This window comes from Salvelinus namaycush, chromosome 3 (assembly GCF_016432855.1).
Source record: "Salvelinus namaycush isolate Seneca chromosome 3, SaNama_1.0, whole genome shotgun sequence".
NCBI classification, from domain to species: domain Eukaryota; kingdom Metazoa; phylum Chordata; class Actinopteri; order Salmoniformes; family Salmonidae; genus Salvelinus; species Salvelinus namaycush.
In genome coordinates, this window is record NC_052309.1 from 13256771 (window position 1) to 13272708 (window position 15938).

Here is a 15938-nt window from a genome sequence, read left to right on the forward strand (position 1 = left end):
CCATTCTAGTCTGGAGCCCTCAACTGCGATTTGTATTTTATCTAATTGAGACTAACCTGGATGAATAAAGGTTAGATTAGAGACATCTGTGCCAATTCTACTGGTAGTTCCATTGGTGGAATTGGACTGCTGCCATGCTTCTCTCTGTTCCTCTGCCTGACCTCTAAAAGTGCTTAACTCAGGGTTAAACTCTGTTACTGCAGTAAACCCATTATGGCAGATCAGCTGGTGGGAGACAGAGGCCTGCTGAGAGAAGAGACTCACTGGAGCGATTGGAACTGTACACTGCCAGACTTCCACCTACAACACAGCTATATATATAGTCAACTTCACAGTTAATGATGGATCTTCTACATAGTCATTACATATAAAAAGTCCAATGACATTTATGGGGAATGGAAACGTACTACAGTTATGGAAAGTCCCAGTCAGTTGTTAATTGGAAAGGTATTTAAGCTTTTAATTAGGGTAGAATGATTAGTAGAAGGAGAAAACACAAGCTGTAATATCGCCTTGGAATCAGAGAATTAGTTGTTTTATTGATCAGAGATCAGTGGTTTTATTAGGGTTGATTTTTATTGAGGTTAATGTTACAGGTAAGACTTTCGCTTCTGGTAGAAGCTGTCCCTAACCACAGATCTAGGATCAGATTATGATACCCCCAACCCCAGCCTTAACCATCAAGGGGGATACACCAACACTTGTCCCTGGACCAGTGGAAAGAAATTCTACTTCTACTTTACTCCAAATTGCTCAGTTTGGGGATGAGGAGGGATCAGGCCTAACTCCTCTTCTTTGGCCCTCTCTAACCGCAGAGCGGGTCACTTCCTCTCAGACGTGGGGCTCAGGTGTTTCACTTTCTGAACTGGGTGATGGGGGAGGGGACCTTGATGTCCTGGCCCCTTTCCAGCTTCTTCTCACAGTCAATCAGATAGTTGACTCCATCAACCAGCAACTGGACCAGCTCCACCTATACACACGCACCGATACACACAGTTATCAGCGGTCAAGGGGAGTTTAATCTCTAGTCCAGATAGAGATGGTTTACAGTTTCCTTCAGTTATTCATTCATTCATAGAATATCGGTTCTAGTTTTACCTCAGATTTTCCCAGACGGTCGTTGTTGGAGATATCAAAGGTGTCTCCAGTTGTGGCTGAGTCAACTCCGCCTGTCCCTCTCTTCTGCAGACGCATGTTGTCCAGGATCTTACCAAAGCGAGGGTCCTGCATGGTAAGTACAGAACTTTAATAAATGCTTTGTCTAGGGATAGAGGGGTCAATGCACAGCGACAATCCAAGTACAAACTTTGAGGAAAAGGAAAGAGAAAGAGAGAGCGTGTGTGTTACCTTGCTGAGGTTGGGCAGTCTGATGTGCACTCCAGCCCTGAGTCCAGTACCCAGGTTAGAGGGGCAGGTCAGGATGTATCCCAGGCGCTCGTTCCACATGAACTCCCAGCCTCTCTCCTGGATCAGCTTCTCCACCTAGAGGATGGGAGGCCACATTAATGATCTACTGTACATGTCCATGTATATTATAGACAAAAGGGTGCTATCTACAACATAAAATGGTTCTTCAGCTATCCTTATAGGAGAACCCTTCAAATAACCCTTTTTGGTTCCGGTAGAACCCTTTTGGGTTCCATGTAGAACCATTTTCACCTTTTCCCATATTACCTGGAACCAAAAATGGTTCTACCTGGAACCAAAAAGGGTTCTCCTATAGGGACAGCCGAAGAGCCCTTTTGGAATCCTTTTTTTAAGAGTGTATAGACAAGCATCATTAAATCACTAAGATGTGACATGTAAAGTACCTGTTGGAGTCCTCTGCAGAACCTCTCGAACACTCTCTTCATGTTTCCTCCCTTCTCCATGGAGATGACCCTGGTGTGGTCCTCCTCATTGACCCAGATCAAGAAGGTCTTCTCATTGTTGTGCCTGGAGAGAAAGAACACATTCCTAAGAATCTAGAAACATTTGTTGGTTGCATTGATTGTCAACTTCTGTGATCACAGCACACACATGCTGGTTAGAGGATTCTGCTGATGAGAGCCTTGTAGACCCTACCAGAGGCCCCTGCCGTCGGGGCATGAAGGCACACGTCAACAAGGGGGAGACAGGCTTGTCAAACAGGAAGTGGTCCTACAGGGGAGAGGAGAGAGAAGGAGGAGGAGAGGGAGGGGAAGAGGAAGAGGAGGAAGATAAGGAGGTGGTCACGGAAATGGGAATTCAGGGCTAGGACATTGATGTAATGACACTTTGGGGAGAAGAGGACGAGAGGAGGAGGAGGAAGAGTAGTCAGAGGAAGAGACCTTTCCCAATGCCATAATGCTATGGAAACATGGTTCTGCTCTCTACTGGTCTTACCAGACGCCCCTACTCACCGATAGTACAATCTCTACAGCTATTACGATACAAGACAGTGCTACAGGCTTTTAAAGCTACAGGGACAGGGTTGGGCTCTCTACTACTCTGGCTTTACCAGTTTCTTAGTACTAAGTCTCTCTACAGGTAGTGTAGTTTTGGGGACATGGTTTGGCTCTCTACTACTCTGGTCTTACCAGATGCCCCTGGCATCAGGCCAGTCACGGGCCATGAAGGCAGAGGTCAGCAGAGGAGAGACGGGCTTGTCGAACAGGAAATGCTCCTGAGGCAACGTGAGGTTCAGAGGACAAAGGTTAATGAGACTGAAAGTTAAAGATCAAGACTAGTGTAATCTCTCCCAAAGATTCCAAAGATCTCCCAAAGATTACCTCTATTTCCAATCGTAATCTTAGCCGTTAGGATTAAACGCAAAGTCACCCCAGTCTGTCTAGACTGAGTGGATTAACTGGGTAAGACCCTTTTTTCCATTGTGCTAAACTTTCCTGAAATTATTGGTAGGCCTACCACTGGGGAATGAAGACAAATTAGTGCAATTAAGAACCATGTCCTCAAATGAGTCGGGTCAAATAAAACTCATGAAACAATGCTGTCACTACAGTCCAGGTTCCAATTGCACTATTTCAGCATAATCGTCACAACAATCCCTGCCATTAGCATGGCAATATAAGTAGACATTATCATGGATATGAGGAATCCCATATGCAGTCAGATTATGATAATACATGTATGTACATTTTGGGATAAAAAGCGAAGAGAGACAGACAAAGAGGAAGAGAGAGAGGGGGATGCAGAGAGAGAGAGAGATACAGACAGATGGACAGACCCACAGACAGAAAGATAGATAGGTACATTAGATAGATAGATAGGTAGATAGGTAGATAGATAGATAGATAGATAGATAGATAGATAGATAGATAGATAGATAGATAGATAGATAGATAGATAGATAGATAGATAGATAGATAGATAGATAGATAGATAGATAGATAGATAGATAGATAGATAGATAGATAGATAGATAGATAGGTACATTAGATAGATAGATAGATAAATAGAAAGATAGATAGGTACATTAGATAGATAGATAGATAGATAGATAGATAGATAGATAGATAGATAGATAGATAGATAGATAGATAGATAGATAGATAGATAGATAGATAGATAGATAGATACATTAGATAGATACATTAGATAGATAGATAGATAGATAGATAGATAGATAGATAGATAGATAGATAGATAGATAGATAGATAGATAGATAGATAGATAGATAGATAGATAGATAGATAGATAGATAGATAGATAGATAGATAGATTAGATAGATAGATAGATAGTACATAGTCAATGGTAGGCTTCGAGGGGACTCCTATGGTAGGTTCACCTATAGCTCATCTCTTGGCAGTAGCACTGTAGACTACTTTATCACTGACCTCAACCCAGAGTCTCTCAGAGCGTTCACAGTCAGCCCACTGACACCCCTATCAGACCACAGCAAAATCACAGTCTACTTGAACAGAGCAATACTCAATCATGAGGCATCAAAGCCAAAGGAACTGAGTAACATTAAGAAATGCTATAGATGGAAGGAATACAGTTTGGAAACCTACCAAAAAACAATTAGGCAACAGCAAATTCAATCCCTTTTAGACAACTTCCTGGGTAAAATGTTCCACTGCAATAGTGAAGGTGTAAACTTGGCAGTAGAAAATCTTAACAGTATATTTGACCTCTCAGCTTCCCTATCAAATCTAAAAATCTCAAATAGAAAACCGAAGAAAATGAACAACAATGACAAATGGTTTGATAAAGAATGCAAAAATCTAAGAAATAAATTGAGAAACCTGTCCAACCAAAAACATAGAGACCCGAAAAACCTGAGTCTACGCCTTCACTATGGTGAATCACTAAAACAATACAGAAATACACTACGGAAAAAGAAGGAACAGCACGTCAGAAATCAGCTCAATATAATTGAAGACTCCATAGACTCTAACCAATTCTGGGAAAATTGGAAAACACTAAACAAACAACAACACGAAGAATTATCTATCCAAAATGGAGATGTATGGGTAAACCACTTCTCCAATCTTTTTGGCTCTATAACAAAGAATAAAGAGCAAAAACATATACATGATCAAATACAAATCCTAGAATCAACTATTAAAGACTACCAGAACCCACTGGATTCTCCAATTACCTTGAATGAGTTACAGGACAAAATAAAAACCCTCCAACCCAAAAAGGCCTGTGGTGTTGATGGTATCCTTAATGAAATGATCAAATATACAGACAACAAATTCCAATTGGCTATACTAAAACTCTTTAACATCGTCCTTAGCTCTGGCATCTTCCCCAATATTTGGAACCAAGGACTGATCACCCCAATCCACAAAAGTGGAGACAAATTTGACCCCAATAACTACCGTGGAATATGCGTCAACAGTAACCTTGGGAAAATCCTCTGCATTATCATTAACAGCAGACTCGTACATTTCCTCAATGAAAACAATGTACTGAGCAAATGTCAAATTGGCTTTTTACCAAATTACCGTACAACAGACCATGTATTCACCCTACACACCCTAATTGACAACCAAACAAACCAAAACAAAGGCAAAGTCTTCTCATGCTTTGTTGATTTCAAAAAAGCCTTCGACTCAATTTGGCATGAGGGTCTGCTATACAAATTGATGGAAAGTGGTGTTGGGGGTAAAACATACGACATTATAAAATCCATGTACACAAACAACAAGTGTGCGGTTAAAATTGGCAAAAAACACACACATTTCTTCACACAGGGTCGTGGGGTGAGACAGGGATGCAGCTTAAGCCCCACCCTCTTCAACATATATATCAACGAATTGGCGCGGGCACTAGAACAGTCTGCAGCACCCGGTCTCACCCTACTAGAATCCGAAGTCAAATGTCTACTGTTTGCTGATGATCTGGTGCTTCTGTCACCAACCAAGGAGGGCCTACAGCAGCACCTAGATCTTCTGCACAGATTCTGTCAGACCTGGGCCCTGACAGTAAATCTCAGTAAGACCAAAATAATGGTGTTCCAAAAAAGGTCCAGTCACCAGGACCACAAATTCCATCTAGACACCGTTGCCCTAGAGCACACAAAAAACTATACATACCTCGGCCTAAACATCAGCACCACAGGTAACTTCCACAAAGCTGTGAACGATCTGAGAGACAAGGCAAGAAGGGCCTTCTATGCCATCAAAAGGAACATAAATTTCAACATACCAATTAGGATCTGGCTAAAAATACTTGAATCAGTCATAGAGCCCATTGCCCTTTATGGTTGTGAGGTCTGGGGTCCGCTCACCAACCAAGATTTCACAAAATGGGACAAACACCAAATTGAGACTCTGCATGCAGAATTCTGCAAAAATATCCTCCGTGTACAACGTAGAACACCAAATAATGCATGCAGAGCAGAATTAGGCCGATACCCACTAATTATCAAAATCCAGAAAAGAGCCGTTAAATTCTACAACCACCTAAAAGGAAGCGATTCCCAAACCTTCCATAACAAAGCCATCACCTACAGAGAGATGAACCTGGAGAAGAGTCCCCTAAGCAAGCTGGTCCTAGGGCTCTGTTCACAAACACAAACACACCCCACAGAGCCCCAGGACAACAGCACAATTAGACCCAACCAAATCATGAGAAAACAAAAAGATAATTACTTGACACATTGGAAAGAATTAACAAAAAAACAGAGCAAACTAGAATGCTATTTGGCCCTAAACAGAGAGTACACAGTGGCAGAATACCTGACCACTGTGACTGACCCAAACTTAAGGAAAGCTTTGACTATGTACAGACTCAGTGAGCATAGCCTTGCTATTGAGAAAGGCCGCCGTAGGCAGACATGGCTCTCAAGAGAAGACAGGCTATGTGCACACTGCCCACAAAATGAGGTGGAAACTGAGCTGCACTTCCTAACCTCCTGCCCAATGTATGACCATATTAGAGAGACATATTTCCCTCAGATTACACAGATCCACAAAGAATTTGAAAACAAATCCAATTTTGATAAACTCCCATATCTACTGGGAGAAATTCCACAGTGTGCCATCACAGCAGCAAGATTTGTGACCTGTTGCCACAAGAAAAGGGCAACCAGTGAAGAACAAACACCATTGTAAATACAACCCATATTTATGCTTATTTATTTTAACTTGTGTGCTTTAACCATTTGTACATTGTTACAACACTGTATATATATAATATAACATTTGTAATGTCTTTATTGTTTTGAAACTTCTGTATGTGTAATGTTTACTGTTAATTTGTATTGTTTATTTCACTTTTGTATAATATCTACCTCACTTGCTTTGGCAATGTTAACACATGTTTCCCATGCCAATAAAGCCCCTTGAATTGAATTGAATTGAATAGATAGATAGATAGATAGATAGATAGATAGATAGATAGATAGATAGATAGATAGATAGATAGATAGATAGATAGATAGATAGATAGATAGATAGATAGATAGATAGATAGATAGATAGATAGATAGATAGATAGATAGATAGATAGATAGATAGATAGATAGATAGATAGATAGATAGATAGATAGATAGATAGATAGATAGGTACATTAGATAGATAGATAGATAGATAGATAGATAGATAGATAGATAGATAGATAGATAGATAGATAGATAGATAGATAGATAGATAGATAGATAGATAGATAGATAGATAGATAGATAGATAGATAGATAGATAGATAGATAGATAGATAGATAGATAGATAGATAGATAGATAGATAGGTACATTAGATAGATAGATAGATAGATAGATAGATAGATAGATAGATAGATAGATAGATAGATAGATAGATAGATAGATAGATAGATAGATAGATAGATAGATAGATAGATAGATAGATAGATAGATAGATAGATAGATAGATAGATAGATAGATAGATAGATAGATAGATAGGTACATTAGATAGATAGATAGATAGATGTCCTCTGAGTGTCTCACATCAATAAGCTGCTGCTGCTCCTTCTCCGTCATGTCTCCCAGGCTGTAGTAACGTCCGGCCAGATCACCCTTCAGGCCGGCCAGGGCCTGGACAGTCACACGCTCTACCTCACGGCGCTCCGAGCGGGAGCAGCACGGGGGCAGGCTCAGACCGCGGATACTACGGCCTGTACGCACGCGAGACGACAGAACGTATTTCTCATCAAACATACCGTTGGTGATCTGAGGAGAAGGAGGGTTATCATTACATCGGAGAATAATGGACTATCTCATGTAGTGTGTATAGGTTACTGGAGGTGTGTGTGTGTTACCTTGAACGCGTCCAGATCAGTGGGGTGTTTCATTGTTTTGGGGTCGTAGCCATTGTGTCGGTCTTTGATGACGGGGTCAAAGATATCAGCAAACACCTGCAGAGGACAGGATGAACAGTTAACCAAAAGGAGATACCTCCTTCAAAATATAGAAAAACACACACAAACTCACGCACACATACAGTACCTCGTAGCTCTCCTCGTCCCCAGCCACCATGCCGACAGTCTTGATGAAGGGGTGGCCAGGGTTGTCCACTCCGGTCTGGATGCACTGGTCCAGGCTCCAGTTGTTAGGGGTCACCTTGTCTCTCAGCTTGCCGTAGATAGCAGGGGTCAGGGCGTGCGCCATGCAGTTATTGTGCCTCCTCAGGTCAGGATAGTCAGCGCTGGGGATGATGGGAAAAGTAGTTTTCATTCGAACCATAGAGAAGAAAAGATCAAAAGCTGTGCACTGTGAAGGACATTTCAAATAGGGTTTGATTATGGACACACCCCTTGCCAAGAGGGCTGTGGTTTTAGATGTAATGTGGATGTCGTTTTTTTGGACAGGTACATATTGATTGGTTGATTGATTGATTGGTTGCTTGATTGAGACAAGTAGAGGAAGTTATTTTAGAGTGTTGGTGATCTGTCTAATCTGTGGCTCAAGCCTTAGTTCCTGATCTGGTCTCCTCTTGGCTCCTGTCCCTGCGTGCGTGCGTGCGTGCGTGCGTGCGTGCGTGCGTGCGTGCGTGCGTGCGTGCGTGCGTGCGTGCGTGCGTGCGTGCGTGCGTGCGTGCGTGCGTGTGTGTTTACTAAATGTGAATGTCAGAAAGGGCAAAGGAGGTGACTGGCAACACTTGTATCTACTAAGGTTTCATTCCCCGCCCCTCTACCTTAGACTTACATTTGGACTGACTGCACACTGGGTGTCAGATTATAGTTGTTCCTATTCAATAGATGCAGCTATCCTAGGCCCAACACCTGTATTCCAAATGATTTCTCCAACCTGTGTAGGTCGTCTGTATACGGCCATCCTATGTGTAGTTCACAGTCCATTAGAGGCCATGTTGTTTGTAGTCCTACCTGGGTGGATAGAGCTTCCTCCTCTCCTCAGCGGACAGGATGTTGCTGTCGGTCATCAGGTAGCCGGTTGCCATGGTGCCTGCTCCCAGGCTGGCCAACAGCACGGCCGTGTTACGGCCGGACATCATTCTTGTGAAGGAGGTCGCCATCTTGGACAGTTCAGAGGTCAGAATCAGGTCAACTGGGGGAGAGAGAGGAATTAGGGAAGAAGAGAGATAAGATAAAATGTACACATTTCAAAGGTTTAACTTCTTAAAAATTCTTAAACATGTATTTATCTATGCATTAGTTTCTTTGTGTGTATGTCCTTCACATCAGGTGAGCTGTGGGAAGAATCTCCTCCTAAAGAACAATACACTTCCTACCTTTAACCCTTTGGCCACTACCTTTTGTCTATCAAATACAGACTGTGGATGCTGCAGCTCAAACTTACTCCATGTCCTCAGTTGAGTTACAATGCACTTCCAGTTGGTTGATTGTACTGTATTCAATTGTATCGTAACAAGTCAATTTTTGTACGTTTTATATCTTATAGAGTAGATGTAGGTCGTTGATAACGAGCTTACAGTATGAGACGGGAGTATCAGCAGATGGCTGATTAAGCTCAGTCTCCTAAACTGGCCTCACAGGATGGCCTCTTAGCAAGCACAATCTGGCCGCCACCATCAAGGAGGAGTAGGTAGGATGAAGATGCCCCTATACACTGATCTTAGGTCACCAAGATAAAATTACATTTGGTTTTGCCCCTGCCCGAACAAGTTATTCCTCTCAGTATCTCCTGTGACTAAAATCTAAAGGTGAAAGCTTGTTCTCACTGACTTGTCCTTCACCGCAGTGCAGAGGACAGAGAGAGAGGGAAAGCTGTCTTAAAATAGAGAGGTCTACTGTATATAGGTCTGTAGAGGTCTAGTAGAGGTCTATTCACTAATCCCTGTCAGAGCGGAAACAAAAGCTGGGATTGACTTCCTTTCTTGATTATCATTCTACACATCTATTACATCATGATCTGCAGTCGTCAGTTGACTTAGTTCCATGCGATTGGTCTTCATTAAGAATACAGGAAAAGTACTATTCCATCAGATCATCAGTTAGCTGCAAAGCAAATGATCCACCCTCTCTGCTCTATGATCCATTTAAGGAAACCTACATGCATATCAGTGTCTGAACACAAGGTAACATCTCTGGGTCATTTCAACTCTATTGACCTCAAAGTTGTGGCTGTGTTTTCCTTGATACAGCGAGACTAGAACACACTAGGTGGCTGAGGAGTCAGAATGGAGGAGGCTGTCAGCACTGCAAATAAATTATTATGTATAGAAATCTGGAGGAGAGAAACAGTGCCAGATGGGTCTAATGCCAAGACCGCTCTTTCTGGAATCAAAACACCACAGGCCTCGTGTTCTGTTCTGCTCTGACATTCTGAACCGGCCACAGTCTCTCAAGACAGGACACAGGCCAAGACAAAGACAGGGGGAGGGGAAAGGAGGAAAGAGAGAGACACACACACAGCGAGAAAGAGATACAGAGAGTTACAGAGAGACAGAGAAAGAGATCGAGAGATAAGTGAGACAGAAAGAGAGAGATGAGGGAGAGATGGAAAATAAGAGGTGGAAAAGATGAACACAGAGACGTAGGAAGAGAAAGGGGGGCTACAGCCCCGACAGCAAAGACCAGTGAATCAGTGATAAGGTTATGTCAGAAACAGCAACTTTCTGGTATGACAGGCCTATATGGTGGTTTAAAGGCAGCCATCAGTCAGTCACATTGGATTGTATGCTTTAAAGCCAGGATTACTACAGATCTAGGATCAGTTCATTATCCTCCCCCAATCCTAACCATCAGGGGGAGAAACGTAAAACTGACCTTAGATCAGTATTGAGTTTTCATCAACTTTCATCCCTACTAGCCATACGGAGAGGAGTGTTAACACTGTCACACTTAATTTAATTAATATTTTTTTTTTTTTTTATATTCCGGGGGGGACTGTGGGAGGGGTCTCGAATGGTTGAGGGACAGCTATTGGGGAACTGTGGGGGGATCTTGGAGGGTTTGGGTTTCACTAGATTGTGATCATGAAAAAGGAAACTATGACATATATTTTATATCACTATCATGCACACACACCCTCACACATAAGGATGGCTCTGTTGCGGAAAGACTGATACATGTTTGATAGTGTCTTGATGCTGTATTGTTTGTCCTTCATGTTCTAATACTTTTATGTTACCCCTTCCTTGTGTTTTTTGTAATAAATAAATTTTAAAAACTTAAAAAACAAACATAAAAACCACTGTCACACTGCTTGAGTATTTAATATGTGGGGATGTAGTTAACAGACATAATACTACTTCTTTGTAAAGCTCTCAAAATGATGCATTATCTCGAGTCATGAAGCAGTTACTGACAGTTAATAATGTATATAAGGATTAAGTATCACTATGAACATGCCCTGCTGTCCTTTAGAACATCAGACTAGACCAGGGCTCTCCAACCCTGTTCCTGGAGAGCTACCTACCATTCTGTAGGTTTTCATTCCAACCCTGTTCCTGGAGAGCTACCTACCATTCTGTAGGTTTTCATTCCAACCCTGTTCCTGGAGAGCTACCTACCATTCTGTAGGTTTTCATTCCAACCCTAATCTAGCGCATCTGGTTAGATAATTAGCTGGTTGATAAAATGAATCAAGTTAGTTACAACTGGGGTTGGAGCGAAAACCTACAGGAGGGTAGCTCTCCAGGAACAGGGTTGGAGCGAAAACCTACAGGATAGCTCTCCAGGAACAGGGTTGGAGCGAAAACCTACAGGAGGGTAGCTCTCCAGGAACAGGGTTGGAGCAAAAACCTACAGGATAGCTCTCCAGGAACAGGGTTGGAGCGAAAACCTACAGGAGGATGGCTCTCCAGGAACAGGGTTGGAGAGCCCTGGACAAGACTATGTAGACCAGTCTACATTCCAACACCAAAAGGCTCCTGTTCTGTCCATCAAACATGTCAGTCTTACAATGATAGTGACTACATCAGCAAAATCTTATTAAAATATGCAGAAGGAAACTTTAACTTCAAGTCCGTCTGTAGTTCTCAAGGTGGGAGGGAGGGGCTCTCACCAAAGTCATTTAGATTTCACCAGTCATTTAGAACAACTACTTGGCTTCATCTACCATTTTAAAACGTATCAAGTATCTAATTTAAAACAGTTTGTTAATATCCCCCCTTCCAGAATGAATGAGAGATAGAGGAGAGCTATAGAGAGAGGAAACATAGAGAGTACAGTACCTGTTTCACTACCGGTATCCCTCCCTGCTATAGAATCCTCTTTCAGGAGTCTTTTTCTCTATTTCTCATCCCACACTCCGCCCACTAATGTGGGATTAGGACCTGTGCTTTAAACCAATTAAAAATTCAGAATTTACGCTGTGGGCCAATGGGGAGATAAGAACCTGTGCTGCTGACCAATCGTATTTTTATTCCTCGTGCAACACCTTGGACGGTCCTTGCTCTGCTGTCTGTGTTGACCTTGATCTTTCCTTAATCTTTACTAGAGGTAACCCCCCTCTCCACACACACACACCATTGTGAATTCATGAAACATATATTGACAGGCTATATCATATACTTTTATCACGTCAGTGCATCTGTTAGATACTAATGCATATAACATAGAGGGATTTGATCAATTAGAGGCACGTGTGAAAGTGAAACCATTGTTGAAATAGGCTACTATAAAAGACAGAGATAATGGGAAGTCGAATGAGAGATCAAAATATGATTTTTATTTGTCAAATGCACCGAATACAACAGGTGTAGTAGACCTTACCGTGAAATGCAGATGGCTGACCATACTCTGTTGGAAGACCCTGCGTTTTGCAGCGTGTGTTTTTAGAGACGGGTGGGACTTTTGCAGAAAGTACAGACTGGCTCATCAGATATAGATTAACAAAACACATTTCATAAGATTTTTGCTAGTATTTAAGACCTACATTAAAAAGGCGAACACATGCCATTCCGGTGCACATCTAAGTGCTATCCACCATCAGGTTTTGGCAATGGACACTTTTCAGCGGGAGTTTGCCGATCAGCATCTCACAGGTCTTGATGAGCCAATGTTTTGGATGCAATCGTCAGACCGAGGTAAAATTGGTTTTATATTCACACATTCGGACATTCAACAGACATTCAACAAACATTCATCAGACATTCAACAGACATTCGCCAAAAGCCATTTAAAAATGTAAAAATCAATAACTAATTCACCATTTGTCACAGAATGATCAAACTAGATATGATTTATTCTATAAATGTCTAGCATATTTTTACAACCTTTGTTTTGAGTAGAAATTCCAGTTTTAACTTGATGGAAATACATCAAATCTATAAAATGCCTTTTAAAGCAGTATAAATCAATAACTAATTAACAGTTTGTCACAGAAACATCAAACGAAATAAATTTATTCTAGTCTAGCATACTTTTACAACCTTTATTTTGAGTAATATTCCAGTTTTGACTTGATAGAAATACATAAAATCTATCAAATGCCATTTTAAACTGTATAAATCAATAACTTATTCACTGTTTGTCACAGAAACATCAAACTAGATATGATTTATTCTATAAATGTCTAGCATACTTTTACAACTTTTGTTTTGAGTAAAAAATCCAGTTTTGATTTGATAGAGAGCATGTAGTCCGTCTAGAGGACGTGTGGTCAAAGTTCTAACCAGTCTGTTATACCCTATTAGAAGGGGCCTGGCATAAACTTCTGCATCTTCAGTCATTTTAAAATAGATAACTGGAATAAACTACGGGATGAAGGGGTCAGGCCTGACTAACAAAGACAGGTGGATGGACCAAGAGGATCAACATGGACATTCCACAGTGGAGATAAGGAAAACTAAGATTGAACCATAACATACACTACCGTTCAAAAGTTTGGGGTCACTTAGAAATGTTCTTGTTTTCAACAGTGAAGAGGCGACTCCGGGATGCTGGCCTTCTAGGCAGAATTGCAAAGAAAAAGCCATATCTCAGACTGGCCAATAAAAATAAAAGATTAAGATGGGCAAAAGAACAGACACTAGACAGAGATATGGCTTTTTCTTTGAAACTCTACCTAAAAAGCCAGCATCCCAGAGTTGTCTCTTCACTGTTGACGTTGAGACTGATGTTTTGGGAGTACTCTATTTAATGAAGCTGCCAGTTGAGGACTTGTGAAGCGTCTGTTTCTCAAACTAGACACTCTCATGTACTTGTACTCTTGCTCAGTTGTGCACCGGGGCCTCTCACTCCTCTTTCTATTCTGGTTAGAGCCAGTTTGCGCTGTTCTGTGAAGGCAGTAGTACACAGCATTGTATGAGATCTTCAGTTTATTGGCAATTTCTCGTATGGAATAGCCTTCATTTCTCAGAACAAGAATAGACTGATGAGTTTCAGATTTTTTTTATTTGTTTCTGGCCATTTTGAGCCTGTAATCAAACCCACAAATGCTGATGCTCCAGATACTCAACTAGTCTAAAGAAGGCCAGTTTTATTGCTTCTTTAATCAGGACAACAGTTTTCAGCTGTGCTAACATAATTGCAAAAGGGTTTTCTAATGATCAATTAGCCTTTTAAAATTATAAACTTGGATTAGCTATCACAACGTGCCATTGGAACACAGGAGTGATGGTTGCTGATAATGGGCCCCTGTACGCCTATGTAGATATTCCATAAAAAATCTGCCGTTTCCAGCTACAATAGTCATTTATAACATTAACAATGTCTACACTGTATTTCTGATCAATTTGATGTTATTTTAATGGACACAATTGTGCTTATATTTCAAAAACAAGGAAATTGACCGTAAACTTTTGAATGTTAGTGTACATTAGCATGAGTATTGAAAGATACCAGAGGGTGGATAACACAAAAAAAGCACTAATATAAGAAGTGGACGGTACATGTTTTGTTTTTGGGCTGAATGTATACATTATGATTTGCTTCTGAACTGTATGTGAACCCTTCTGCAATCTACTGGCACTGACCATTAAAAACTAGGACTTCAACCAGGCTGTCCCTATGCTATTTGCTCTCTTTCTCTCTTAAACTGCTAGCACAAAGTCTACGTGAAAATGTGTTTTTTCACAAAAGATCATGAAAAAAAATAAAAAATGGCTCAAATCAGCTCTACATAATTCAGCAGGGAGGTGAGCAACTACCACACATTATACTCATTATACCAGTGTAGAAACTACGTAATACCTACATATGACATAGGTATTACCATATCCCTTTCAATTCACATTACTTGCAGAAATAACTATTTGCAAACCTTTTAAAACATCCAGAAAGACAGTGGTCTTAGAAGGGTATTTATACTTTAAAATACATATTGTATGTGAATGGATGTAGATGAAAGAATTCTGACAGTGTTTTAATGTCCTAGTTTCATATTTGTTTCTTGACCTCCAACTCTATATATCCGAGTGAGCCTATGAGGACCTTGGGGATCAGATTGACCATCATACCCATTGATCAAACGTATAACAGACAGACACTGCTCGAAAGGAGTTGTTTGTGATATCTACACTCAGTCGGCACTTTATTATGTTCACCACACTATTCACTAAAATAAATTGCTCCTACATACACCAAGTCCCGTGGCCTTGGCTTGCTAGACACTAAAGCATGCAGATAAGCATTCAGGTATTGTCACGACTCCCACCGAAGGTGGCTCCTCTTCCTGTTCGGGCGGCGCTCGGTGGTCGTCGTCACCGGTCTACTAGCTGCCGCCGATCCCTTTTCCCTTTCCTTTTGGTTTTGTCTTATTGGTTACACCTGTTTCTTGTTTAGGTTTTTAGTTGGGCTATTTAAGCCGGGAAGGCCCGCCTGCTCTTTGTGCGGGCTTATTTTTCCTCTGTGTGTGTTTGTGGTAGTGCGTTTCCCTTTGTTTTTCCTCCGGACTGGTTGGGTCCTGGTTTTGGGCCGGTCTTTTATGTGCGCTCGGTATTGGCGTAAACATTTTTCCTCTGTGCTGGAATAAAACATTGTTCTGTACCTTCTGCTTCCTGCACCTGACTACGCACCCACTACGCCTAAGTGCGTTACAGAAGCCCGCACCCATACCTATGGAGTTAGGGGGGGCCGCATCGAGGGGTACCAGGGGAGGAGGCTCCTCCTGCACCAGCTGT

General features: G+C 41.4%; 1 protein-coding gene across 2 annotated transcripts; it reads right to left on the minus strand.

Annotated features, from left to right (window-relative positions):
• Window positions 1–853: 853 nt before the first annotated feature.
• LOC120044220 (creatine kinase S-type, mitochondrial-like) lies at window positions 854–14134 on the minus strand. Of its 2 annotated transcripts, none has more exons than XM_038988822.1 (9): window positions 14112–14134; window positions 7898–8096; window positions 7711–7806; window positions 7400–7621; window positions 2559–2644; window positions 1812–1935; window positions 1348–1482; window positions 1099–1224; window positions 854–970 (listed from the first exon to the last, which is right to left on the minus strand). In XM_038988822.1, exons 2-9 carry the CDS (start codon window positions 8057–8059, stop codon window positions 854–856), a joined length of 1068 nt encoding a protein of 355 aa, XP_038844750.1. In that variant the 5' UTR covers window positions 8060–8096; window positions 14112–14134. The 2 variants fall into 2 exon arrangements, with proteins under 2 accessions (XP_038844750.1, XP_038844749.1); XM_038988821.1 differs by lacking the exon at window positions 14112–14134 and adding an exon at window positions 8776–8924.
• Window positions 14135–15938: the final 1804 nt, after the last annotated feature.

Coding starts and splice junctions, on each gene's coding strand:
- LOC120044220 (XM_038988821.1), bottom strand. CDS start 8,924: ATGGCGACCTCCTTCACAAGAATGATGTCCGGCCGTAACACGGCCGTG. Junction 7,622..7,710: donor CTGATCTGGACGCGTTCAAG/GTAACACACACA, acceptor CCTTCTCCTCAG/ATCACCAACGGTATGTTTGA. Junction 971..1,098: donor ACCGTCTGGGAAAATCTGAG/GTAAAACTAGAA, acceptor GCGTGTGTATAG/GTGGAGCTGGTCCAGTTGCT.